The sequence below is a fragment of the Rhinolophus ferrumequinum genome, chromosome 5 (genome assembly GCF_004115265.2).
Source record: "Rhinolophus ferrumequinum isolate MPI-CBG mRhiFer1 chromosome 5, mRhiFer1_v1.p, whole genome shotgun sequence".
NCBI lineage: Eukaryota > Metazoa > Chordata > Mammalia > Chiroptera > Rhinolophidae > Rhinolophus > Rhinolophus ferrumequinum.
Window position 1 is genome coordinate 82,936,001 of NC_046288.1, and position 27,430 is coordinate 82,963,430.

The following is a 27,430-nucleotide window of genomic DNA, read 5'->3' on the forward strand; positions in this document are numbered from 1 at the left end:
CCTCGCCCCATCCTATGCTTACCCTAACAGGCGGCTTGCTTACTGAGCAAAACCAAACAGTCGGGCTAAAATCCCCGAGAAGACACAGGGGCGGTATCTCCCTCCCTGCTCAGCCATTACTGGGTGGTCCTGCCAGTCCCCCGGGAAATCCGGCCCCCAGAGGTGGCTCCCGGCCATCGCATCCACCCTGGCTGGTGTCCCCAGCAGCAGCCCCCGTCAGCCCAAACCAGAGGACCACACTCAGGAGACAAGGTGCTCTCAGCAGTCAGCTGGTGGCCTCTGTACACAGCCAGGGCTTCTCCAGGGGGCACCCACCCCTGGATTTCGGGAGCTGGTCAGACCCTTGCCAAGAGCACCCCCACACCCCAGATCGCTGCTTTGGAGGTAATGGGCAGTGGGGCCCTGGGATTGGCGGGAGGGAGAGTGACCATGCAGCACACGGTGTGGGGCCAGCCCACGGGCTCGGCCCCGGCAAGGCTCTCGGGCTGGCACTCCTGTCTGGGCTCAATGCCAAGTCTGACTCAGGCCCGCGAGCACCTACCTCTCTGATATCTTCATTGCCCTCCTTGATGTTCTCAGTTGCCCCTACGACTAACTGGTGAATGCTGTCAATCTCGGCTTCCTGCGGAGACAAGGGGGCAGATGAACACCAGCACCGCCCCCCACCTGCCCCAGTGCACATCACGATACAGACAGCAGATGCGATTACTAAGGGCTGGGCCTTTACACGCAGGAACCTGTGGATCTTCACAGCACCCCGACAGGGAGGCAACACCCTCATTTTACAAACGGGAAACTTAAGGCTCAGAGAAGGTTAATAACTTGCCCAAAGTCACACAGCGACCCAGTGCCAGGACTGGGAGTGGACCCCAGTGCCTGGGCCCCGACCTGCCACCTCTCCTGTGCCACTCGCAGGACAGTGAGGGACAAACACCTAAGGGCTGCCAATGACAGAGCAGCCACCACACGCCAGGGGCTTCCACTCAGTCTCATCTCTCTTTTATGAAGTCCAGAGACGTAAGATTGAAATGTATGTGCTTTCAAACACACAAACGCTGGCTTCAACAAAGTGCTGTTTCGCCACTGTATCTCTAAAAAAAAAGGCTAACAATATCAAAATGGGATGCAGAATGTTTGCAGAAAATTCCTAACACTTGGAAAGCTTAAGAAATAGGGGATCCTGCTCTTACACACACAACATCTGGCTAGTAAGCGCCCACCATTGCATAGGCAGTGACAACGCCAGGCCGGTCTCAGCAGCGGTGGTGTCTCCCCCATTTCCTTTAGGTGTGGGGGTGGGGGCGGGCAGTGTGCACTCCGAGAGGTTTTAGATAATCAACTGTTGACGGCCCTCGGTGCTCCGTGGGAGCTAGGCCGAGTGTAGGAGCACCAGCCAGGTCGGAAAAGTAAAATGACTGTCACTGCTCTGGCAACCAGGACCTCCGAGCATTTCACGGCACCCACGACACACGGTGCTGGGCTTCCCTTTGCCAGCGGCTCCCGGCTGTGCCAGGAAAACATCCGGGCCTGTCACAGCCACAGCTAGAAGTAACAGCTCACACATACTGAGCGCCCGCGGCGTGCCAGGCGTCTGTCAGGCACTTCCCTGTCACTAGCTCTAAGTGAGGCGGGGACATCGGCCCATTTTGCAGAAGGGACGGGGCCCTGGAGAGCCCCAAGTCACATGATGGGTGATGGCGAGCCCGGTCGGACACTGATGGGAGCTGGTCTGTCAGGCTCCACTGGCGCCTGAGTGTTCCACCGAACTTGGCTGCTTCTAGAAACAAGTCGTGTGCTCTGAGGGAGGCAGTACCTGAAGTGTCCTGGGCATCAGGTGGACCTCAGGGCCACCAGGCTTCTAAGTGAAGGCTAAGCGGAACACCTACTAGAACAGCCCCTTCCACGCGCTGTTAAGAAAGGCAACTCTTTTGAACCTGAACTTCCAAACAGCTGTTGGGCTTTACACACCTGATCTACAGTGACTGCCCTTGGCTGTGTGGTTCACAAGGAGTTTAGTGCGTGGCGTAAAGCCAACTAGCCCAGTTTAACACAGCGCAGAAAAGTGAGTTTGTCTTTCAAACCCTTCCACAGTCTGTGGAGGCTAAAAACAAAAGGGGAATTGATCAGGCCTATAAAGACTTGCCAATTACTGGCTGGAAGAATTTTAGAACTGCAAACCCACTTAGGAGAACAGTGGCGTTCCTGAGGACGCTACAGTAGGTGGCAGGGAGCGGGCGTCGTGCGAGGGCGGAGTGTGAGCTCCTGTGAGCACTGAGGAGAGGCCCCGCCCCATCAGGCACCAGCCTGGCGCTTTCTGTGTGTGGTCATCAGCGACGACCCCGCAGCCCGCCAGGGCCACTCCACACAGATGGGCACCTGAGGCTGGGCGGCCGCCCAGCGAGCGTGCTGAGGCCTGCAGGAGCTGGGATCTACGCGTCCCTCCTCCGTGTCGGCCGCGGGGCCATGTGCAGAGCTGCCCCCCCCAACGCAGAGGCCGCCCCAGGGGTGAGGCTTCCCCCAGAAGCTCTCCAGATGCACACTGGCCGACAGCGCCAGGCCTGGGCACAGCTGCAGACATCAGGAGAAATGTCCTGACATCTTAGTACAGTCCTTTTTAAAGCTAAAACGTAAAACATTTTTTTCCTTACCTGTTGTAAAACCTTCTCTGTGAATATCTCTTGGAGTCTAGAAATTTCAACCACTTTCCCTTCAATTTGCCTTCATAAAAAAACAAAACAGATTACATAGTAATCATTAGTACTTGGTACTAATGGTAATCTTAACAGGACTGTCACATGTCTAAAGAAACTGTCTCTAAGTGAAGGCATGAAAGGGAGAGGACAGCATGTCATCTGTGAGAGAGGAAGGGAAAAAAGTCCTCTGTGTTTGAAAATACATCTGCGTCTAGCCACTGAGTGCAGGAGTTTTCCGTGTCGGGGCAGCATGGGTGAGCCTGAGGGCGGCCGGGGTGGTGGGTGCCTAGAAAGGGAGGCTGAAAACAACTGCGATTCCAGCATGAGCAGTGATACAAGTGGCAGGAGGCTGTGGGCAGAGCCGAGCTCCCAGCCCAGGAGAAGCAGGCGTGTTCCCAGCTGTGTCGGGGCACCGAGACGCTTCTCAGACTAGGTGAGGGACAGGCGAGGAAATGTGGCAACAAGAGGGAGGTGAGCATATGGGACAGAGCTCTCTCAGGGAGGACGAGGAGACCACCTGAGGGCAGGGCCAGGGAGGAGCCGGGCGGCTGTCCGAGGGAGACTCCTGCACTCAGGGCAGCGGCAGGACTCACTTCACTGGGGACGCACCCACAATGCACAGGGGTTCCGGGCCTTCCTGCTGGTCTGCTCCAGACACTCCCAGGAAAGAGGCCCCCGAGTGCGCCACCGCAGGGCCAGCGCTCGTACCCGTGCGTGTGACCATGGCCACTTGCCTTGTGTGTTGCCGAGGGAGCAGAGAGACCCCAGTGGAGCCATTTGCAGGAGGCAGCATCCTTCACAAGGCCCCCCCCATTTCACCGTAGAGGAATTAAATGTGAACAGCCCCCCAAGTGGTGGTGCTAATTATACTGGGTGCGACCTGCAGTCACTCACTGGCCCTGAGTGGTGTGGCACATGGGAGCCTGGGAGCAGCAGGTGGAGGTGTCCACCCACAGGCCCCAGGTGGAGGGGGTTAGTGATCCGGCCAGCTTCCCTGCCCCCCGCAATGTCTCAGTGGGGGCTGCATTTGGCCCAACAGCCGTATGTGGATGCCTGGGCACCAAAGTGAATGAAGCAAGTCCCCAGTTTCGGAAAAGTTATAAACCAGGCTACAGCTCACAAAGGGACTGCACATACCTCACTTCATCAAACAGGCTGTTCATCTCACCAATCAGGCGCTGGTTTTCTTGCTCAAACTGCGAGGAAACAAACACAGTAAGGATGACATCACACTGAACTCAAGTCTGAAAAGCAACGCAGGCAAAGGCAAGCGTCCAGCAAGGTGCCTGTCCAGAAACCTCTGGTCCGTCCTCCACGAGTGGGGTGACATGGCATTGCCGGAAGACCCTGAGCACTAAGCGCGAACACATCCCCACTTTAGGAAGAAAATAAAAACACACCTAAAAGCTGGGCTGCCTGGGGCTTGAGCTCCAAATGTGCAAGCCGGCTTTGTGGGCCACGATTGTGAGAATGCAGAGGAGGGTGACGGGTCAGTACAGCGGAGCCTTAGAGAGAGGGGCCTCGTTACCCTGCCCACACCCTCCTCCGGGCTCCCGCGGGCCTTGCTCTCTGCCTCTGATACAGAAAGCCTCACACACATCCTTTCTCTCACACCTATGACAGCTGTAGTTGCGCCCACAGAGATGTTCTGAGGCATTCCCCGTGCCAGGCACTGGGGCAGGGGGAACAAAGAAGCAAGTCCTTGCTGTCCAGCGGCTTCGCAGTCCGTCTCAAGATCTGGTCACTCGCTGAGTAAAGCACCAATGGGGACGGACACGGTTCCGGAACTCGGGAGGACCACCTGGCCCATTTCACCCCTGCACGGCCCTGCCCACCCTCAGCCCTCTTCTGGGGGCTCAGGGAGGCGTCACTTCCCTGGGCAGGGCCTCTTCTCATCTCCCTCCAGCCCCTCTCCTCCAGGCACGTCAGGCTGGCGCCCTCCCGTCCTGTCTGCCAGTTTTACCTGGCACACTGGCTGTGTTCATTCCTTCCCTATCGTCTGAGTTCTGTCCTCTGTCTCTCCTCCCACATGTCTTCCGCTCCTTGGGCAGAGTGATGTACAATGCGAGTCATGCCACACTGTCCATGCTGGCCCTGTGCCTCCGCCCTGTAGCTCAGGTCTGAGGTACGGTGTTGTCCGTGCCCTGGCCGCTGCCCGCCTCCCCCCTGCACAGGCTGGCTCTCGGCCTGGCATGGACTTAGCCCTGGCTGGGGAACGCCCCTGGTCCCCGCCCTCAGCATGGGCACCTTAGTGAGGAGGCCATGAGGGCAGATTCAGTCACTGTCTGTCAGCCCCTCTCTGAACGCTCCGCGGCACCTGACTCCATCACGCACGCTCACACCTGTCCTCTCTTCTGGGCGGGGTAGTCTGTCTTCTCTGGACCCTGAGTCCCACACAGGGAGCACATGGCACTTCAGTCCTGGCTGCTCCACAAAACACAGAGGCCTCCGCTCCACCTCAGACCTCCTGGGTCAGAAAGCGGTGGGGTGGCAGAGCTTCCGGAAGGGCGGCAGAGCTGGGGCAGTGCCCTGAGTGCCACCTCGGCCCCAGCAGGCTGCCTCGGGGCTGCTGCCACAGCGCTGCATGGCCCTTCTAATTAGGGGTCAGAAAGGCTAGTAAGAGAATAAGATTTCACTTCTGAGTCTGCAAGTATCAGCTCTGTTAAATGTCAACTCAACCCGTACTTCAGAGTCTAGTATTTAAGGAAAAATATAATTACTTCAGCAGGTAGGTGCTAATTTACCCTGGCTAACCCTCTCAGGAACTACTCAGGTGTTTTTGTTTGTTTTTTTTGGCAGGGGGCATTTTGAGTTTTTCCAATGACAAAATAGGGCCCTGCCCCTTTAAATCCACAGTCCTTTTATGCCTTGAAACTATTGCTGGACAAAATTAACCAGGGGTTTGAGCTGCTTTATGACTGGAATCTTCCTTGGGAACAAAGCTCTTTTGTTTCCTCCACAACTTGAGGGCATGTGGCCTCATGCTGCACTTCCTTTTAGGCCTCTCAGTAATTGTTACTCGAGGGCCTCAGGTGAGCAGCACCAGGCCGGGCTCACAGGCTCAGATTTCCTTCAAGCCGTGTTCCTGGTGCCACCTGAGAAGTACGGGGGCCCTGGAGGAAGTGGGAGAAACAAATGCCTCTAGGGACCGAGCAGTGCTAAGGACGGAGGAGAGGCTGGCCAGGGGCCAGGAGGCTAACCCAGAGGCCCTCCCTCCGCTCCGGGCAGGGGTTACAATGAGACTGAGGATTAAAGACAAAACCTGGCGGGCCGGTGGCTCAGGCAGTTGGAGCTCCATGCTCTTAACTCCGAAGGCTGCCGGTTCGATTCCCACATAGGCCAATGGGCTCTCAACCACAAGGTTGCCAGTTCGATTCCTCGAGTCCTGCAAGGGATGGTGAGCTCCGCCCCCTGCAACTACGATTGAACACGGCACCTTGAGCTGAGCTGCCGCTGAGCTCCCGGATGGCTCAGCTGGTTGGAGTGCGTCCTCTCAACCACAAGGTTGCCAGTTCGACTCCCGCAAGGGATGGTGGGCTGTGCCCCCTGCAACTAGAAAATGGCAACTGGACCTGGAGCTGAGTTGCTCCCTCCACAACTAAGACTGAAAGGACAACAACTTGACTTGGAAAAAAAAAAATCCTGGAAGTACACACTGTTCCCAATAAAGTCCTGTTCCCCTTCCCCAATAAAGTCTTTAAAAAAAAAAATCTGTCCCCCACAGCCAAGGGCAAGGCAGCAGGTTAGGTGACGGCCTTCAGATGACTTCTGATCTCTAAGGCAAACCTTTACACGTCGTCTCTCCTCTGCAGAGTGAGACAGGGAGCAGCCAAACAAATGGCAGGTGGCTGGGGTAGGTGGTGGCTATGCAGGGGCCTCGTGGGGACTCCCTGGGTGACCCTGGACAAGTCATTGGTCTATGTGGCCTGTTGGTTTCTCTTTGTGAACTGATGTGGTGACTCTTGTCCTTTCCTGCCTGATCCTGAGGGTGGGAGGGATGGCTCCTTCACCGTCTAAGCTGTGTGACTTTGGGTGGGTAACTTAACCTCTCTGTGCCTCTGTCTTCATCACTAAAACGGGGCTAGTACTTAATAGCATTGTTAGGAGTAAGAGATGTAATAATACACGTAAGTAGCTTATTTAAGCGCACAGCACACAGTCGGCGATTACTAAATGTTAATTGCTATTATTTACTCTGGGAGCCTGATTCCAGATACCCAAATGAATCGTTAAATGCTTTGAAGTCCCCTTCCTTCTCTGTCATAAGAAATGCGCACACAGCGTCATCTGCTAGGTCTCACTGGCAGCTGCGGCTGCTGGTGTCCATCCCTACACAGACCGGGATCGTCACAAGGTGCGATGCTGAGCGAGAGGTGTGGCATCCACGGCCAGCACCAGGGACAGAGGGACGTGGCGGGAAGGCAAACCTGCCCCAGGCTATGAAACACTTCATCCATCCGCGTCAGTCATTGAAAAAGGGGCAGAGAGGCTAGAAGAAGGGTAAGGCGGGCAAGCAGGCCCCACAGGCATGACAGCAGCCGGCTGCTGTTCTGGGCTCCCTCCCACGGCCCACTCTGCTCTGTAGGCCTCACATCAAAAGGACAGCACTTTCCCTCAGCGCAGATGGATGCCCCAGCCAAAGCGGCGGGCATCATGTTCATGAGTCCAGCACCTGGGAGCTCTCTGCAACTGGGGCCGGAACAGTCCCCAGCCCTGGGGTGGCTTAAACTAACAGCCACTCAGGTGCTCAGCGCGGTACCTGGCACACGGTGTTACGTGTGTTAGGCAATGTTAGTTAGTTAACTGCCTTATTCCACTTAAAGTCAGTGAGACTTTCAAATAGGGCCCCCACAAAAGGGTTTACAATCTGGTGTGAAGGATACAAATCCACATTGCAAATACTCTGTTACAGAAATCCTTTTCTAACCTGATCCTTTTTACCACAGCTTTAAAAAGGAAATCACTCCTTGGATTTGAAAATGAGGCCAGAAGAAGTATTCGCATTGCAAGGGGCCAAGAGCAGCTAATGAACCAGAAATCTGGAAACCCCTGGGGCAGGAACCCATGGGGCAGGTGGCCACGGGGCTGCCCTAGAAAGCCTGCTGCCCCTGCTTAGAAGCCCCCAGCCCAGGCCCTCTCTGGGCTCTTCCACACGTGCTAGTTCTGCGCCGAACACTTTCACACTCGGGGCTCTGTGACCCTGACCTTGAGCCCCGCCTGTGAACCTGGACCCTCCCCAGGTTCTAGACTCCAGCTCTCGCCTGTGTGGCCCCCGGATTCTATCAATTCTTGCGTTCTCAGTGCGTGAGCTAGTGGTGGCCACGGACGGCAAGCCCTGCCAGCCAGCCATCTGGTGCTTCCAGGGCCACCTCAGGGACAAAGGCTAAGGACACCTTTCATGCATATTTAAGAACAGAAGTCACATTCAAGTCCTTAAAAATGATCCCAAGGAACACGTCAATAAATGCAGGTGGTTTCGCTGGAGGCAAGTAACATGCACGTGGGCTTAGAAAGGAGGCCTTTTGTCCCAATTGGAAACGATGTGGTCGCCCAGCCTGATCACAGAACGTCTGCTTAGATTACTCGGTGGCATCGCGATACCTGCATCCTGGGTTATAAACGGAAATTTATCGTGGAAATCATAGAATACTCTGCAGCCATTTTGGAGCCTGTAACAACTGCTCCTATGGGTGAAATAATGAATTAAATTGCCATTATAGGGCTTAATTCGTTATTTTACCCCGAGGAAAACTTCCAAAACAGTGATTATGAATTATGACCACAATTTGCTACAACACTTTCCAATTTAATACCAACAGTGTAGTATTTCTTTCTCTTCATTTTCAGAGTTAGGTTTTTTAATATAAGGTTCGGATTAGTCAGACTATACCATGTGGTGGTGCTTGGCTATTACTCCCAATTAAGAAAGAAGTTAACTGAACGTTCAACAGCTTGTCATAAAAGTACTGAACAGTGCAGCCCTTTTGCCCAACCTACTTGCAGTAACACAATGAAAATGAGGGAGGTCTTGGTGGTCCTGACCACTTTAGTCACTGACACAGCAAGGCCGAAACAACGGGCGCGACGCCGTCACGTGGGGACGGCCACTGATGTGCTCTCAGACGGTGACTCAGTTAGGACAGCACAGTGCGATGACATGACGTGCAGCAATCAACAGTCATTATGGGAGGGAGAGCCTGAGGAGACGGCCGGGTATTTGTCACCGGCATTAGCTAAGCCACATCCGGGAGTGTGCAGCGACAGCGGCAGGACATGCACGGGCCACAGTGTGTCCAGGGGAGGGGCCAGGATTTGGTGAGCGGCCGCCGGGTGCCTGTCCACACTTTCCTGCGCTCCCAACAGTTCTGTGGGTTGTTACCAAATTCAAGCTCAGTGAGGCTAATTTTCTTGCCCCAAATTATACAGGCAGTAAGTGACACAAAGAGGACTCATAACCAACTTTGCCTCCTCACAGAGCCCATGTCCCGTCACCTCCTCTCCTGGGACCCCACATCAGCTGGTCACAGATGCACTCGCGCCAGCCTTCCTCTCTGGTCCACCCTCCACACACCCACGCAGAGGCTTCTAGGCCACACGTCTGCAGAGGTAAACAAAGCCCTGCGGCTCACCACTGCCTGCAGGAGAAAGGCAAACTGTTATTATTCTAGCTGTTTCCTTTGTAAAGAGCAGTGCAGTGTGTTATAAAGAGTCCCAAATAAAAGTAAATTCTGCCTAAACACACATGCATTCATTCCTAATGAAGAGACTGTGCTAGACACATTTTTATCTCCCACACAGACATGTGGCCGTGTTTCCTTATTTGGGGGAACATGACTCATCGTTTTCATTACAAAATTATTTTGTATAAATTGAAAAATGATGAGATTTTAGGAATCTTCTGCCGTCATCTGTCTACAAGAAGGAGCATGCTCTAACTGCTCTCTGCTCCATATGTTGGCCTCTCCGTCTCGGCCTGCCCTCCAGTGGAGTGTCCCAGGGTGATGTCCTTGGTCCCTCTCTTCTCTCCCCTGTCCACACTGTTTCAAAGGCCAGCAGTAAGACGTCTCCCACATTCGCATCTCCAGCCGGAACCCCAGATCCCAGTGCCCACCAGACACCTCCACAGATGTCCCCCGGGCGCCTGAGACTCACACCTGTCCAGTGAAATTCGTCCCCTGCTGGACCGCCCCAGCCTGCCCGTCTGTCTGCCTCCCTTCTGACTCCCAGCGCCCTGTTTAGCCGAGTGACAGCTCCAGACTTTTTCCTCACACTTTCCACACAGCCTCCTGCCCTCCAGTGACCACACGGCCAGTCTGCTGCCCCAGCACAGTTCCCATCTCTGCCTGCACTGCTGCTCTCTGGCCAAGCCCTCGCCATCTCCCTACTGGACGGACGGTGGCAGCCACCTGGAGCCCAGACTGCAGTCTCCTCCAGCTGCCCTCTGGGCCCCGCCTGCTGGATCTGCCATGCACTGAGCATGGGCTCAACGTCAGAAGTGCATTCTGGAACAGGGGAGGAGCCGGCAGGGAGGCGGGGCCTGGCAGGCCACTCCAAGGCGTCCGAGGTACTTCCTGAGCTCAAGATCATTCTTGTCTACAAAAGACAAAGCTAGCTCTGCTCATTATTCCAAAGATCGTACCACAGGCTCTGAGGGAGCCTCTCCCTGCCCTCCAAAGCAAGTCCTAGGAAAGTCAGGCTAATAGTTTGGAATCAGTTTCGAGTTTCTAAGGGGCAGATTTTAAAGGAGACACCACTCATCTGGGTGGATAAAGATTTGTGAAACCAAACTGTATAAAATATGAAACTCAATTGAGTGGCAGCTGCCAGCCCATGTGACCTTTGAGCCTGCTGCAGGGGCAGCAGGTACCACAACCCTCCCCTGCACACACGCAACTATGACCCAGGAGCCCAGGCACTGCCCAGTCTCCTCACCCTATGCAGGGCACAGCTCGCCTTTGCCACTTTGCTACTCTGTCACTCAGAAAAAGAAAGGCCAAGGGAACACAATTACAAGCGCCCACTGTGTGCTGGTGCCCTGATGCGTGCACCCATGGGTCAGCTCACTCAGGGGTGAGCCCCACTGTGAGGTGGCTGGGAGTAGAAACAGGAAGTCTGGAGAGGAAGAGGAATGGAGCCAATTCTCTGCCTTTGGCAGCCCCCAGCCACCCCTGCAGGGCCTGGCCTGCAGACCTGCGGGCAGTACCACTCCATGGGTCCCGAGTGGCTGGCTGACTCCTCTGCCAGGCTGCCCACACCAGTTTGCCACATAGCTCCTGGGCAGGCTACACTCACCCTGACCACCAGATCCCACCGGAGACTCATGTGAGCTGTGATACGGTGACAAAGCACAGGATTGGAGCCAGGGCTTAGGGCAGAGCGTGGCTCAGTTGCTCTACAGTCTGGCTCTGTGACCTTGGGAACCTAGGGAGGGCTTTGGAGGTTTTGTGCCTTGTTTTCTTAAACTGCCTAAGAGAGATAATTGCTACTTCACTGGATTGTTATGAAGATTACACGAGACGACATATAAAAGGCTTGGCATAAAGGAGGCATTCACAAGTACAAATAATAATAGTAGTAACTTAAAACTAGATAGAATATTCCAGTAGTTCCTACTGGATGATCCTGCTTTCCCACTTAAAACAACCTACAGCTTTTATATTATACTCATCCAAGTCACTCATCCATTCAACAAACAGTAACCGACACTGTTCTAGGCTCTGGGAATTCGGCGATGGGAACAGAAAAGTCCCCACACTCATGGCACTTGTGTAACTGTGGAGGGATGATGGAAGGTGGGGCACGGGTCAGCATGGCTGGGCACCACTTCAGCGTGGGTGGCCAGGGAGGGCGTGTCTGAGGACTAACATGTGATTCCTCCAAGACATGAAGACCACGGTGAAGAGAAAGAGTCCTTGGTCTGTGAGGCTCACAGCGGGGAGAACACTGGATCCCTTTCTCAGTCGGCTGAGCCCTGGCTCAAGGCTGTCTACCTCTGACGTTCCTGATCATGAGACGGGGCTGGAAATCCACCAACTGATTATCAGGAAGTTCTGCCTCTTACCAACTATGGGACCTTGGGCATGACGCTGTACTGTCTGCCAACGTTACAAAAGATGGTAACGCCCCACCACCTCGTAGTGTGATTAGAGGAGTACCGTGGAGAAAATGAGCATGAAAAAGTTTTGTCTCCTGTGAACTGCTGCAAATTCAAGGTGTCACTGGTTGGGTCCAGTCCCCCAGAAAGCTGTGTGGGAGCCAGTTTCTCAGCTCTACAGGTAAAGGACAGTGTCATGCAAGAGCAGTTCTAGGAAACGTCTGTCCCCAGCCACTGTGACAGGCCCATATCTAGACAAGCTGCACAGATACTGCCCTGAAGGAGCCGGCAGGGGCTCCTGCCAAACCTAGCAGTTTCCTTTTGAAACTCACCTGGAGATGATGGACCACAGCACCTGGCAACTAGGGACAGGTAGCTAACAGGAGGTGCGAGTAGCAGTTCAGGCGTTACTCTGCATTTTTCAGTCCTTATGTACGCACTCTTCACATCACCATAACACCAGCAATTCAAGCAAAAAGCACCAGCGCAGCAATTATAAAACCATTTAGTCTAGAATACATTTTACTGCCGCTAAAAAGATACCTAATATTAATAAATCATTCCCATGCAATTTCTTCTTTAATTATGCTGCTGCAAATTAAAATACATGAAAAGCACACCAAGAATTAGGAAATCTGGTGGGACAATCATATCTAAAATATTTATCTATAATTTTAAAAACTCGGTATGAAAATCAGGGCCAGGGCACTCATTTAGGACGACTCCCGACTCAGTGACACATTCTCACTAAAACGAGTTACAAATAAACGAGTAGAGAGACGATAACCTTACCATCTGTATCTCTTCGGGGGACAGTTCATCTTCAACTCTGCCATCCCCCCAGGTTCCCAATTCCGGGTGTGCCTCAGCCGGAATCTTTTCTGTTGAAAGAAAAATCAATGAATCAATCAACAGAAGGCAAAACACTCATTTTAGGGCGTGATAAACACGAAGCTCTCACAGCTTTGTCTGCATTCGACTATTTTATCTGTTGGCCAGTACTCAGGGATGGCAGCACGATTCTTCTACATGCGAAGACCAGTGTGTGCATGTGTGTACATTTATGTGCACATACGTGTGCGCGTGTAGTGGGAGGGGACCTGTGCACACTCTCAGTACTGTAGTGATTTCAGCAGTGGTTGCAAACCAATGGACGTGCTTCAGGACCAGCCTTCACATGTATTTTACCTCGGATAACACACCCACATACACCCTCCCCGATTTTGTGAAGATTGCAAAATACATGCGTATTTTCATTGTAAAGACAAGTTACACGTATGTGAACGATACAGAAAATACTGCTCCCTACTCCAATCGCTCTCCCGGAAGTAACCATGTTACTGCTGTACCTCACGGACTCCAGCCAAGCACCTGCTTCCCTTCACCCCACCCCAGACATGATACATAGCTCTGTGTGTGGTTTGTTATACTCAAGGATTTCAGGGGTAACACTGTTCTAAAACTTGCTTTTATGGCTTAACTAGCTCGGAGCTCACCCTGTGCTGGGCGGGCCACACAGAGCACCTCGCTGCATCCTGTTCCACTGTAAGGACACACTATTCGTTATGTAGCCTCCGGTTCTTTTGGCTTTTTACTGGCATGATGGGACGTTGTGCCTGGCCGTGCTGTGTTCGTGTGGGGTGCTCTCGCAGAGACACCTGGCTGGCGGTGTACGAACATTTTAATCTGGACAACTTTTTGGCCATGGTCACATAACCACGTGACGGCTTATCCAGACGCATACCCATGGCACAGGCTCCTAGAAAGGGCCGTGCCACCCAGGACTGTGTAGGTGGGGGCAGGGGAGTGGAGATGGCAATGTGGTCTCAGCTCGTAAAGGTGACTTTGTGTCGGGGTCTCAGCGGTGCCTCTGGGCTTGTGTGTGTGTGGGGGGCTCGAGTACCCAAAGGCCAATTTGCTTTGTCTTCTTCCTCTGACTCGGTAAATTTCCCACAGCCGATCTCAGCCCTTCGAGATGGGCAAAAGCCCAGAGCTTTTGTTCTCAGGCTAAGGGAAAAGAACACCTGATAACACCAATTAGGGGGTCAGGCAGACGGTGTGTACAGGGTATGCTTATCTGGGATACATCGTCACGAGAAGCTCTGTGACCTTGTCCCAAGTTTTCAAAAAGATGGCTGTATGGCTGTTTATGCCAGAATTGTTTTCATATTTACAAGACATGTGTCTATAATTTTTATATAATAAACATGCACACAAATAAAAGTAATGTATAATTTATATATAAAGCCACTTTACAGAAGACAGGCTAGACCAGCTTTAGGGATGGATGCAGTTTCCGTCAGGACACTCTTCAGGTAAGCGCCTCTGCACTTTCGCTCCTCCCCCGCTAGAGCCCTGTCTCCTGCTGGACCCCACCAACCTCGAGGTCTGATAGAGGTGACCTGTCAAGGCCCAGCAACCGGGTCGCAACAGGAAGTCGGATGGGCGCCGGCGTCTCCCCTCGCCCCCATGCACTCCTTAGCGACGCTGCAGGCCCATGGCTCCCAATGGCTGCTCTCCCACGACTCCCAACCGTCTCCAGCCCTGAGGTCTGCCCCGAGCCCTAGGCTCACGCCCACAACTGACCCACTGTTTCCGCCTGGACAGCCAGCAGGCGCCTGAAACCTCACACATGTAGACCAGCATTTTGGTTCCATTCACTGCCTGCTCCGCCAGCCCTGCTGCCAGACCCAATCTTCCTTCCGCCGTCCTCATCTCAGCCCACCCAGCTGCACACGCCCCAAACCTGGAAGTCAGCCTTGGTTGCCCTCAGTCCCGCACCTCTCACCACCTCCATGGAGGCTGTGGCTATGGCTGGGCTTTGAGCGCTTCCCTCCATCCCCCCCGCTGTGTCCCTAATGACAGAAGCGGTTGTCCTGGTCTGGGCCACTCACTGCGACAGATGCCTGACAAGTCCACCTGCTTCCACTTTTCCTCACTCCCCTCCAACTCCACACAGCAGTCAGAGAACCAGACCTTGTCACTCTCCGCTTAAAAACTTCCAGGGGCTTCTCACTACACGCAGAATCAAAGCCAAGCCTTGACCACAGCCTATAAAGCCCTGTAGGATCAGGCTCTGCCTGCACCTCCGGTCTCTTCTTACGCCACTCTCACGCGCACCTCCTCTTGTGTGTGGGGGTGTGTGCACGTGTGTCTGAGTCTGCCAAGCTCATCTCCCCCTCCCAGGCCTTTGCACTGGCCGGTCCTTACCTGGACAGCTCTTACCTGTGTGAGGGCTCTGATCTCCCCACATCCTCGCCAGCACGTGTTGTTACCTGCCTTTTTCTTCCTGCCTACCCTAGCGGCTGTGCAGCAGGATCGCATCACAGTTTGTACTTGCATTTCCCTGATTTCTTATGAGCTGAGCATCTCTTCATGTGCTCACGGCCATCTGTGTATTTTTCTTGGGTATACTGAAACGTGCAGGTCTCCCAGCTCTCCGGCAGGCCGAATCTTTCCTAGCACCAGGCCCTGTCTTTCACAGCACACAGGGATTGCACACCCACTTATGTAACTATCCCACTAACATGTTTCCCCACCAGGCTGCAGGTAGTGCGTTTTCTATCCACTGCCGTGTCCCCTGCATGCAGTGTGAGCTCAGGCCCAGCAAGGGTAGACTGGCCAGATCTCTCCCCAGACTTACTCTCAGCTGGGCCAAGATCCACACTGGCTTCTCCCCACGCTCATCAGTCCTAATGATATTTCTTGGATGGACGGATGGATGGATGTGCTTTATATGGCACGGGTGAATTTAGATATGCTATCTCGACGTCTTAGGAAAGGCAGAGCCCCATTACTTCATGGGTAACGTTGGGTTCTCCCTCGTTAGGGACCAGTGGAGAGAGGAGTTGTGCAGGGCCTCTGGGAGGCAGGCAGCCACTGGGGGGATGGGCTCAGGCTCGACAAAGACAGTGACCCACCTGCAATCCCAGTGCCCCCCCTTTCTTGTTTGGCTCTGAACAGCTGTTCCTTACACACAAAATGATTAGAGTAACACCTCAGTAAGACTGCATCTGCTGACACCCCAGCATATGCCCAGCACGGTGAGGGGCTCACAAAATGTCAGCCTTCTTGCCCTTCCCCACTGAAGTGGTTTTCATGGACGGGAAGGGCCTCTGGCATCTTACAGGTTTACAAAACCAGGCTGCATTCTGACTTCCCTCCCTTGTAAAATGCAGGGAATAAATCAGATGGAGAGGCAGCACACACCCCGCCATGTTACCCAGCCTCTCGGACCCTTTCACAAGGCTCCTCTGAGAAAGAGGCCGTACGAGTGGCAGTGATGTCTGTGAAGACTCGGGACACCTGTGGGACTGAGAGCCATTGTCATGATGTCATGACACAGAAGGCAGCCTCAGCACTCCACCCACCTGGCTTTGTGCATTTACGCACAGCGACCCCACCCCCACCCCCCACCCGTCTGACATGTGGCAGACCAAGCACGCACAGCCTACACTGGGTGGCCACACCGGCCGGACACACAGGAAAGAGGTCCGTGACAACATGCGTGTTCCTGATGTTTCCAGACTTGAGGGAGACCCTTGTTCACTAAGCGTCCACTGTGTGTCAGGAGCTGTTGGAATCCACGGGCCCTCGAGCATATACACAGGGGGCATACAGACCCGGACTGGCAGTGTCCTCTTAGCTCAACTGGCTGCTGGAGGCCACTGAGATCGCACACTCCACCCCGAGGCAGGCTGTCAGCTCCATGCAGGGTCACTGCTGACAGCGCCCCGAGATCACTTGGGCAGCACCCCAGCTTTCCTGAGGCCGACACGCAAGACTTCCTGCGCAGTGATCTCCGATATTTCCTCCTAGGTCTCCTGTCCCCACCTCACTGGTGCACAGCGACGTCAGCACCTTCTGTCTGGACCCTGCCGGTTGCCAGGTGACTGGGGGAGTGCTTCGACTCCGCCCCCCCATCTTATCCCCCAACCTTGCCTCAGCGGCAGTCATTAAGACCCAACTGTGACAGAAAAAAGGCTGCGACCTCTGTGTTTCCTTGGCTTTACGTGAGTACAAACACCATACGATGTCTGGGACTGTGTGCCTTCTTTGTCTGCTTTGTTTTACCAACATGTCATAAGGAAGAGATGCAAGGCAAGATCTGGACTTTAACTCATACCTGGATATTCTTCAGTGACGGGTTTTTCTTCAGAGTCTTTTGCAGGATCCAGCGAAACTTGCTCAGAAGACACAGATTCTCTTGACTTTGTATTTGGTTCTGGTTCCAGCTTAGATCTAAACACAAATAATTAGCAATCATATAACTTACTTAGGCAACAGGATTCTGTATGACGACAGAAGGGAGTCGCCTGGGACCCCGCCCGCTTGTTCTGGGCCCTCTACTGGGGGGCGGGGTTGCTGCCTCTGAGCCCCCAACCATCCTGCCACACCTCTAGTGGGGCACGTGTTACAAGGTGCAGGTGGCACTGTCTGCAGGGCAGGGACTGCGCACCGCTCCACCCCCACAGTGCACGGGGACAGTGCGGTCAGCATGGGCTGAAGGAAAGGACCCAGGGACCCGTCCCACACACTGACACCACACCCAGCACGTGGGCAGCGAAAGCTGACTGCTCCAAGTTCAACAAATCCAGGACGCTGGTTGTTTTACACCAGTGCAAGTGTTGCTAAATGTGCACACACACACACACACACGCGCACGTACGCGCATGCGTCCATTACATAACATATATAAGTAGTATCTTAAAATAGTTTAAATATACAAGTCTTTAAACAACCCCTGGATGGAACCGACTTGTCTCAGGAACTCAGGCTTCTGCTCTTGGCATTGCCTCGGGGCTCCTCCCACTGCTGAATTCCGTTCCACCTGCAGGGCTAGGCTCAGTCTCACCTTCAGAGAGGCCTTCTCCCACTTTCCTATCAAAAAAGGCCTCCTTCCGTTACTCTGCCCACAGCACCCGTCTGCTTCCCGCTGTCACCACAGCCTGGACTGACCTTACTAGTTCCTGCTTCCTGTCTGTCTTGCTCCACTGCAGTGTACACTGTCTGCTGTGTAGCCCTAGATGCTAGATGCGTACCTGGCATGCAGTGTTTAATAAATATAAGTTAAGTGAATGGATGCTTTATAACTGTCAGTAAAAGGCTAGGAAGAGAGAGAAAATTTGGTTATGAAACAACAGGCCTTGTAATGGCTTTACGGGGATCCAGTTAGCGCTATGAAAATTATAGGCAGGTGCTAAAACATCTACGTACAGTCCACAGAGTAGGCAGAGAGGCTATGAATAAAAAGAATAATGCAAATACATATGAGGGTGCTATTAATGCCAGCTGACATTTACTGACAGCTCATTATGTACCAGGCATTTTTCTAAGGACTTCATATGGATAAGTTTATTTAATGCCGCCCATCCCTAGAAGGCATGCTTATAATGACAAAAAAAATGACCTAAATGTTCATCACAAAGTACCTGGTTTACAGTGAGAAGATACAATGAAGAGAAAATCCCATTTGTGGTAGCCAAAACAAAAGAGAAAAAATTACCAATAAAAACTGCAGCAAACTTAACAAAACCAAAATTAACAAAACCAAAACCCATATGTAAAAAACTAAAAGATGTTCTTAAAACATAAAAAAAAATGCTGTAACTACTGTGTTTCCCTGAAAATAAGACCTAGCTGGATAATCAGCTCTAATGCATCTTTTGGAGCAAAAATTAATATAAGACCTGGTCCTATTTTACTATAATATAAGACCCAGTCTTATATAACATAACATAACAGAACAGAACAGAACACCAGGTCTTAAATTAATTTTTGCTCCAAAAGAGGCATTAGAGCTGATTGTCTGGCTAGGTCTTATTTTCAGGGAAACACAGTAATTAGAAGATGTATTATGTTCTTGGATAGAAAAATATCATAAAGATGTGAGTTCTCCCTAAGTTAATTTATAAATGTAATGTGACCCAATCCTGAAGTCAGACAAGTCAGTTATAAAATTCATGTGGAAACATGTAAGAATGGTCAGAAAAACTGTAAACTAATACCTCTAGTTAATGATTTGCATGCTGAAGTATTTCAGGGGAAGAAAACTGATGTCTGCAGGGCTAAATGAACATATAGGATAAATATGTGAAAGTAGGAAGGAACAGTAAAATGTAAATGCTCAAATTTAGGTGGTAGGTATATGGGTGTTCACTGTAAAATTAAACTGTGATGTATGTTTGAGAATGTTTATAACAAAATGTGGTAGGGGGTGGTGGAGAAGAATAGCCAGGAAAACCCTTAAAAAGAAAGTGTGATATTAGGGTATGAAAAGATTGACAGACCAATGAAACAGAACAGAAAATTCAGAAAGACTCAATCATATATAGATTTTAGTATATGATAAAAGTTTAATAAGTGAGACCAGGATAGTTACATGGGAAAAGGATAAAAGTGTTTCCTTATGCTGTACACGAAGATAAACTTCAAATGCATCAGAGATACAGGCATAAAAAATGAACCACACACATGAAAAAAACATGGCTTCATTCTGGCATTCCCTCTTCCACCTCTTTGACAATGAGAAACCTGGCTTCCAGTAGCCTTCCAATAATACATCTACCACTCAAAAGTTGTTGCAAGACTAAATAAAATAGTAGAACAAAAAAAAGTACCAAGTAAAATGTAAGTACTTTACAAATTCATACTACGACTAAGCCAGAGTGTAGAAATTATTGGGGGTGACACCGGTAGGTGTCACTTAGGCAAGATCTTGAAAGAGTAAGGTTCTGACAGGCACAGAGGGCAGAAAGGATACTCTATGCACGTGCTTCTCCTGGCATTCTCTCAGGTTGTGCGTGAACTCACTGTGGCCACTCCATCACAGTGGTGGCGGCCAGGCTTCTCCTGTGTAAACTTCCTCTTTCCCCCTTGTAATGAATCAGGACTGGGGCAGGGGGCGTTCTGACGCTTATCTATCAATTTCAAACTTCCCATTTATTCATTTATTTATTCCTATCTAGAAGGACTCATGATGTCCTATTTTATTCAATAGGCTATCGTTTGCTACTACCATTTATTTCGATGTTCAAATCATCTCCAGTTCGGCCAGGAGAAGCCCCTGCAAAATGGCTTGTGTTCTTTTCACATGTCCCCCTCATTCTCTGAGCCCTTACTCGTTTTCTGGTACCAAAAAAAATGTTCCAGGCTCATTTTACACCTTCCGGGCCCCAGAATCAGCCACTCCTCCAAGAAGTCATGGTTCCTGGCGGCTGACATTGCTGTTTAGAAGCCACGATCTGAGTGCTAAGTATGGTCATTGCTCTTGGGTGTCACTGTTTCCAGGCCCTCAGCAGACAGTGCTAGAAAACTTATGTATGCATTTGCGTACCTATACAGACACACACATTTACAACCACAGTTATTTCTGTCTACGTAAACTGCAAACCATGCGTTCACACCAGTATCTGCCATTCCAGTCCAACACCACAGGGCTCATTCTGGCTTTTCCCCTCTCACTTTCCCAATAGTGAGAACCCTGGCTTCCGCTATCTTGATATATGTACCTGTCTGACAACCCCTCTGCACAGAACCAGCCCCCACGCCTCCCCACAGGCATGTGCCCTCTCCCTGCTGGGGCTCCGACTGACTGCCCGTGCTGAGCCAGCCCTCCCAGCTCCACCAACTCTGGGCTGTGCAGGGAAACCAGCCCCATCACTGCACACACCCAACTTACTCTGCCCCACACCAGGCGGCAAGACTTGTGCATGAATTGTTCACGAAGGGGAAGGGCTTAATTGACTTTTAAATACCAGGCTGCTTTAATGTCTGTCATCCTTTGTGTCCAAAATATGCTAATGTGTCAGTGTGCGATTTAAAATGAACAAAAGACTGCAATGCAGCAGACTTAGACAAAGTTGAGTGATTTTTTTTTTTAAGTGATAAAAACAGATCTAATTATGCACAGAATGTCTACTTGAAATCCCTCAGGGAAAATTACAAATTATCTAGTTGAAGGCAATTTGAAAAAAGCCATTTTTTAAAAGTCATCAGAAAGATCAGTTTATGCCCCATGATTTATTTAAATAAATGTCTCTCACTGAAGGCTGAGCATTTCATAACTGCCATCAACACAGTTTCCACCTGGCCAACATCTGTTTCCAAGTCCCTTATTTGAAAAACCTTGGGGTTCTGTTTAAAATTTTAGAAGAACAGAAGGACATAGAAAAGAGGAGAAAAACAGATTTGTCAGTTTTGAAACAAGAAAATATATGGGAGAAATTCTTTGCAAACCTTAACTAAAGCCCAATACAAATATTAGAGAAAAGTAATTCATATTCCAGGTTCAAGTGTAGTTCTTATCCTTCTTTTCTGCCCCCAATAAAGGCTCTAGGGGGAAAGAAGATGTACTTGCCACATAATACCATAGTACTGTAACTTCACAAGTGGCTTTCGGACTCAGGCATGCAGGCGGGCACAGATGCTGTGTACCCCCCGCACCGTGGAGCAGGACTGTCTCACGCTACCTTGATGAACCCATCCACCCCAGCTCCCATGGCTCACTGCAGGGATTTACTGGGTATATACTACATAAAGGTGGTTTTCAGGCCAGAGCTACTCAAAGTGTGGGCCACGAACCAGACCATGTACTGTGTGTTACTGGTCTGCTACGAGATATGCACCAAAAAGAAAAGAGCACGCATTTAGAAACATTTATAGCAATGTGACATTGCCATTTAATCAATGGACCCGTCTCCTGAACAGGGCACAGACCAGTCCAGGTGGGGTCAAACCACTGCGGTGGGTCATCTGCGGTACAAGCTGTGAACCTGCCCTGCACAGGGGGATACGTATCAGCCCAGGACGGATGCAAAGAACAAACAGCATAAAAAAAGGTCCTGCACCTCGGAGAGCCTATCCTAAGCCAGGGGTCGGCACGCTTTTCCTGTAAAGGGCCAGATGGTAAGTATCTCAGGCTTTCTGAGCCACATGTGACCTCTAACTCATAGTCTTCTTTCTGTCGTTTTTCTTTTTCATTTGTTTGTTTTTACAAACTTTTAAAAATATAGAACCTGTGCTTAGCTCGAGCGCTATACACAAGCAAGCAAAGGGCTGCTGTGGCCCTCACGTCAGTGCGCTCACCCCTTTTGTAGGCATGAGAAAGGCCCATTTGGGGAGTGAAGAAGACAAAGTCAAGGGAGGGGGAAACGGGGAGAGGTTGGCGAGAGGGTACAAACTACAGTAAAATGAACCAAATCCGACGACCTCATGCACACCATGCTCTCTACAGTTGATAATACTGTGTGATATCACTGAAATTTGCTGAGTAGAACTTCAATGTTCTCACCAAAAAAAGATAAATATGTGAGGTGATGGGTGTGTTAATGAGCAGATGGGCAGGGATCCTCTCACAGCGTGTGTGTGTGTGTGTGTGTGTGTGTGTACACAGATACATATAGATATCACCACAATGTATACTTTAAATGTCTTACAATTTTATGTCAATTATACCTTAATAAAGCTGAAATTAAAAAAAAAAGATGAAATCACTGCTATGGACCTAGTATCACTTCTTCCTCCTCCACCACCACCACCCTCAGTCACTGGCAAAATTCACTGAGCTTTTATATATGTACGGCGGTGGGTCCAACGAGGTAAAAGACAAGATTCTGCCTTCACCAAGCCTGCAGTCTAGTTGGGAAAAGAGGACCGGATCATAAATAGTAAGAGTATATTCTTGAAGGACCAAGTAAGCACGGTGAGAGTACATGTTGCAAGAGTACCAATGTTTTTTGTTTTTGTTTTATTTTTTAAGAAAAATGGAACATGGCAAAATTTTGACCTTCTGTCCTAACTTGCAGGAGTAATAAATAACTCAGGGTCACATACCTGGCCATAGGATTAGCCAGTACTTTCTAAAGTAGGTTTGCCAGGTGCCTCAAGAGGGAAGGGCACCACTACCGGCAGGACGCCCTCTTAGATGTAGTCGGGCCCAGTGGCCACGTTAAGGTCTCAGAGAACTCTTTACACCAAGTGCTTCTTACCTTGCTGGACCATGGGAACAGCTTTCAGACCAGCATTTATGTAGGTCACCAGGCTTTCCTCAGAATACCTGAAGGAATTCTCACATTATCCTTTAGAACTGACAGTAAGATGCACTAAGATTCTGGTAGTTCACTTCAACTACACTGACCAATCCAGAAGGTGCTGTCAAGTTGGCTAGTCTTCCTGTCTGTTATTTCATGACCTACCCAACATTAGAAGAAACCACTACCTTTCAGACTAATATGTTTTATCCTTTTCAAATCTCCCTTGAGACAGAGAAAGTAGTCCAAAGTTCCCATTCTTAAGGGCATCACCTTAAGTAACAAAGTGGTATGTTCAAATGATGGGCTGAAAACCAGCAACCTTCAAAGCACAGCTGGCCCTGGGTAGATACGGGATCAGATGACCCACCACTTGGTAAGAGAAACAGCTGCCTGGAGAGAAAGGCCTTATATTTTAAGTGTGGACTTCTGTACAGTTTATTATGCCTCCACAAAGAAAATCCACTGAACTAGTAGAAAAGAATCTCAGAAGTTCATTCTGATTTCCAGAGTGTCACCTTAAACCTCTTCTCCAAGGAAAAGAAAGCCAATGATACACAAGCTGATTTCTTACTGGAAAGGGGAAATGTTTCCAATTTAATCAGTTGGTTTTTAATTAGAGCATGTACTCAGGAGGGCATCTTATGGTTATTTCAACTTAAATCATAACCACATACCAGTATTTTATGGCGGTCAGAAAGGTAAAGGGTATATTTTAAACCCTTTGGGATGACAAGGCCTCCTGTGCCAGTGTGGTCCCAGTAGTGGCCCATAGCTTTTGCAACTGAGAAGCTCTCACTATGTAGAACCAAGCAGCCAGGAAACAGGGACTGGGCCCCCTTCCTTCCTTCCCTCAAGAACTGTTAATTCAGCACCTCGTCTGTGGCAGGCTCTGATCAAGGCACTGGGATCAAAGAACTAAAAGTCACAGTGGTCCCTGCCTTCGAAGGACTTGCAGTCTTGTAGCAGGAGAAAGAACAGAGAGAAGACCCCCCAAAATAAGTACCACTGTCCCTCACGTCCAGCTTAAGGCAACTAGCAGCAGGTGCCATTGTCAACTAGGATAGCGCAGTGCCAGGGGGTGGGTGGAACGAGTCACATTTAACGATGGCACTATCCTTCTAAGGAGACAGTCAGGATGGGGAAAAGGTAGGAAGACTTCGTGCCTAATAAGCAAACCATTTTCACCCCATCTGGAAGAAGAGCCCTTCAGTAAGATAGATGAATGTGATACCACCATTCTATGAAAATAAATACCAGCATAGAACGCCTTTTTCCCTATTCTGTGAAAAGACTTAAGCAATTTGACGGCTCCTTAACAGACAAATATCTTTTTATTTCTCCAAGAACAAAACGAACACGATAATAGCAACAATGCCATAAAACATGAGCACTAGGGGTTCTCAAATCTATTTTATAAGAAAGGTTTTTAGCCATAACCATCACCAACCAAAACAAAATAACAAAAATAAAGAACCAATCCAACTTGACAACGAACAAACTCCACTTACAGTCAAATTACCTTCGGGAAATGTGTCACTCACTCCTTCCTTCCTTCATTCAACAGTCCTGAGGAGTGGCTTCCGGGGCCTCGGCAGGCACTGGCCTCAGATGGGCTTAGGTGGTGGAACAGCAGCTCTCTGAGCGTTAGGAGTTACCCCTGACCATGACAGTGTGGAGGGGGCCGACAGAGAAGGGACCCACTGCCACGGCCCACAGGCGCTGGGATCTTTCCAGAGCAGCCACATCTGAACTGGGCCTGGGAGGATGGGCAGGAGCTTGTTTGCCAGACGAATGGGGGGAGGGGCAGAGAACAGGGGAGGGCATTCAGGACAGACAGATCAGCAAGAATTACGGCGTAAGAACCTTCCAGAACAAGGCCTCTTCAGAACACACAGTAGTCGAGTGTGGCCAGAAGGATTCCAAGGGACCAACTAAGAAACAAAGGCTGCCGTCCAGTCGTCAGGGGCCCTGAATGCTGTGCTGTGAAGTTCAGCCTTTGTAGGACATGGAAGCACAGTGATAAAATTACAGGTGTGTTTTGGCAGATACATTCCGCAGCCAGGTGAGGAAGGAACTAGAAGAGAGGGTGGACTACATTGTGAAGGGTCACTTTCTTATTTCCCTCAAGGTCTTTCGCTCAGAGTAACTGGCACAGGGCAGCTGCGTGGCAGGAGGCTGGGCTCCTTCGCTGTCTAAATGAGAACAATTCCCATCGGACTGATCTTAATTTGTCAAAACCTCTGCCGAGGACCCGGGACAGAGGCGGTAGCAGCAAAAGCCTCTTCTTACTCTACTTGGGGTGCTCATTAAGTCTGGAGTGTCAGGGTCCCCCGGGATAAGGAAGCAGAGATTGGCATCTCTCCCTTGGTGGGTGACCCCAGTGCCCTCACCACCTCCGCCGTGAATCACACGTCGTCAGTCGCCTTCCTCCTCCTCCAGGACTGGCCTCATACGCTCTGCCTGCTCTCCTCTCTAATCACTTCCCCACATCCTGTTCTTGCAACATCCAACGCAAAGCCCCTTGTTTTGACAAATCTGCCCCGGTTACTGGCTCACCCATTACGACCTGTGCTGATTAAGCTGCTCATTTTTCGTGTTTATATGGCAAGCCATCCGACTGAACTCCATGAGGACGGAGATCCCATCTCTCCTGCTTCTCTCCGCCTATGCTCTCAGGGCCTTGTGTCACAGTTTTGTGGACAGATATCTTGACTCATCTACTTACCATCGTCCACAAGTGCTTCTATTTGTTGGCATTTGCGGTTTTAAATGTTTCACAAGTGCACAGAACAGTTAACACAGCAGGCCCGAGACTTCACTCCTTAGAAAGGCTGGTTTGCAAGCTGGGCCCTAGGCTGGGGTCCAGGAACGTGGAGATGGTTCCCACTACCTGACTAATAAGAGAGGCGCACTGTGCAAACGACACGGCTTGTGCTACAAACCTGCCTGCCTCCTGGGGTCTGCAGTTTTGGTATGTGCAGCTGCAAACGTGCTCAGCCCCCAGGAAAATGCCTGGGCAGTGAGTCTGTAATGAGCTTCCCTGGTGGACATTTCACACAAGGGGGCACAAGCGCCATCCTGTGTGACTCTGGAGAGGACGCTGGACGTGTGCTCCTGGCTTCCTCGGCTCTCGCCCGTGCACCTCTTCCCTCTGCTGCTGGCCTCGCCCTTCCCACTTGAATAAATCACCGCCATGAGCAGGGCTGTGTGCTGAGTCGTGAAAATCCTCCTGGCAAATCACTGAACCTGAGGGTGGTGTTGGGGCGCCGACACAGCAAGAATTCAGAAAGTTTGTCCCCGATAGTATGCACTGTTATCTTCTAAGAGAACGCCCCAAAATGATCTAAGAGAACACCCCACAATCTTTCCCAACTCGTAAGTGACCAAGGTTTGGAGCCTGGACCCACACTCTGTGTTCGTGTGGGATCCAATCTCAGGCTGGCTGAGCAGCTGCGAGGACAGCAGCTCGGAGGGCCCTGTCCCTGTGCTCTGAGGCTGGCATGCAGCCCAGTGGGGAGGACAGATATAGGGACGCCAGGTGCTGTGGGAAATACGGAAGTCTGGTGCTGCTGGGTCCTGGCTGTGTGGCTTTGGGCCGGAGCTTCAGCGTCCTCACCTGCAAGGGGGGCTCAGAACTGTACCTACAGTAAGTGGGGGCCGGGCGCTGCAGTGGGGCGCGTGCTCCGAGCACCTGGCATCGAGTGAGGGGAGTCAGGACGGAGGTATACGCCACAGGAGCCCTGAGGGAGACCTCACAGGGAGCATTGCTGGCTGTGCTCCAGCTTTTCCCTCAGGAAAACACTTTCAGAGCCAGCAGGGAGGGACGTGGGGCTCAGAGACCCAGGTACAGTGGCTAACACTGTGCCAGCCTCACAGGGTTCTGACCTCAGCTCTGCTTCCGCCTGGAGCTGGGACCTTGGGTGAGCCACCTAACGTCCCGAGCCACAAGCTCCACATCTGTAAAACGAGGGTAACACCAGACCTACTTCATGGGGCTGCGCTGACCTCATAAAGTCGCCAACACGTGGTAAGTGCTGAGTAAACACTATTTCAGCGCTTTGTGAAGAAATTCCAGGGCAGTACACTGCAGGGCCTCAGAGGTCCTTGTTAGTAGTGGCAGTACTGCTATGATTATGATGATTATTATATTACTAACAGTGATTAAGGAACCCCAACAGACACGGTACTTACAATCTTTTCTTATCCACCATTCGTTTAACTCGGATGGCTCTTTGTTCTGAGTAAAGCTTACACACTCCTGTTGCAGGGAAAATACCAGAAGACAGACCATTTAAAACCGCTTCTCAGGCAAAAGCATCATTCAATATAAGGAGACACTATGGTGTGCGGCTGGCACCGCCACATGGGAAGTGCCAGCTCCGACCTTTAGGCTGACATGCAATACTTTTTAGGTAATCTTCAGTGAAGTCCAGAACAGCGGCCCTGTGCTCCTTCACTTGCTGCGACTGCGCGTCCTTGCAGGCTGCAAAGGAAAGGACAGCAGTCAGGCCTCCACGTCACCCACGCTCAGAGACGGGCTGTCGGCTTCCTCATGGCACAGGCTTTACTGAAAGTGCGTCGTGACATGCAGCCCTAACACCCATCTGAGG

General features: G+C 51.0%; 1 protein-coding gene across 3 annotated transcripts in view; it reads right to left on the reverse strand.

Moving 5' to 3' along the window:
* STX18 (syntaxin 18) overlaps nucleotides 1-27,430 on the reverse strand; it is a 107,557-nt gene that overhangs the window by 2,066 nt on the left and 78,061 nt on the right. Inside the window, exons 4-10 of one of the 3 annotated variants that reach the window (XM_033105598.1) lie at nucleotides 27,226-27,303; nucleotides 27,012-27,078; nucleotides 21,092-21,120; nucleotides 16,913-17,046; nucleotides 12,580-12,668; nucleotides 2,649-2,718; nucleotides 542-622 (exon numbers count right to left, since the gene is read on the reverse strand). In XM_033105598.1, the coding sequence (XP_032961489.1) occupies nucleotides 542-622; nucleotides 2,649-2,718; nucleotides 12,580-12,668; nucleotides 16,913-17,046; nucleotides 21,092-21,120; nucleotides 27,012-27,078; nucleotides 27,226-27,303 (548 nt within the window). Of the gene's footprint in view, nucleotides 1-541; nucleotides 623-2,648; nucleotides 2,719-3,830; nucleotides 3,890-12,579; nucleotides 12,669-16,912; nucleotides 17,047-21,091; nucleotides 21,121-27,011; nucleotides 27,079-27,204; nucleotides 27,304-27,430 lie in introns of all 3 variants that reach the window. The other 2 variants (XM_033105596.1, XM_033105597.1) reach the window with 2 other exon arrangements.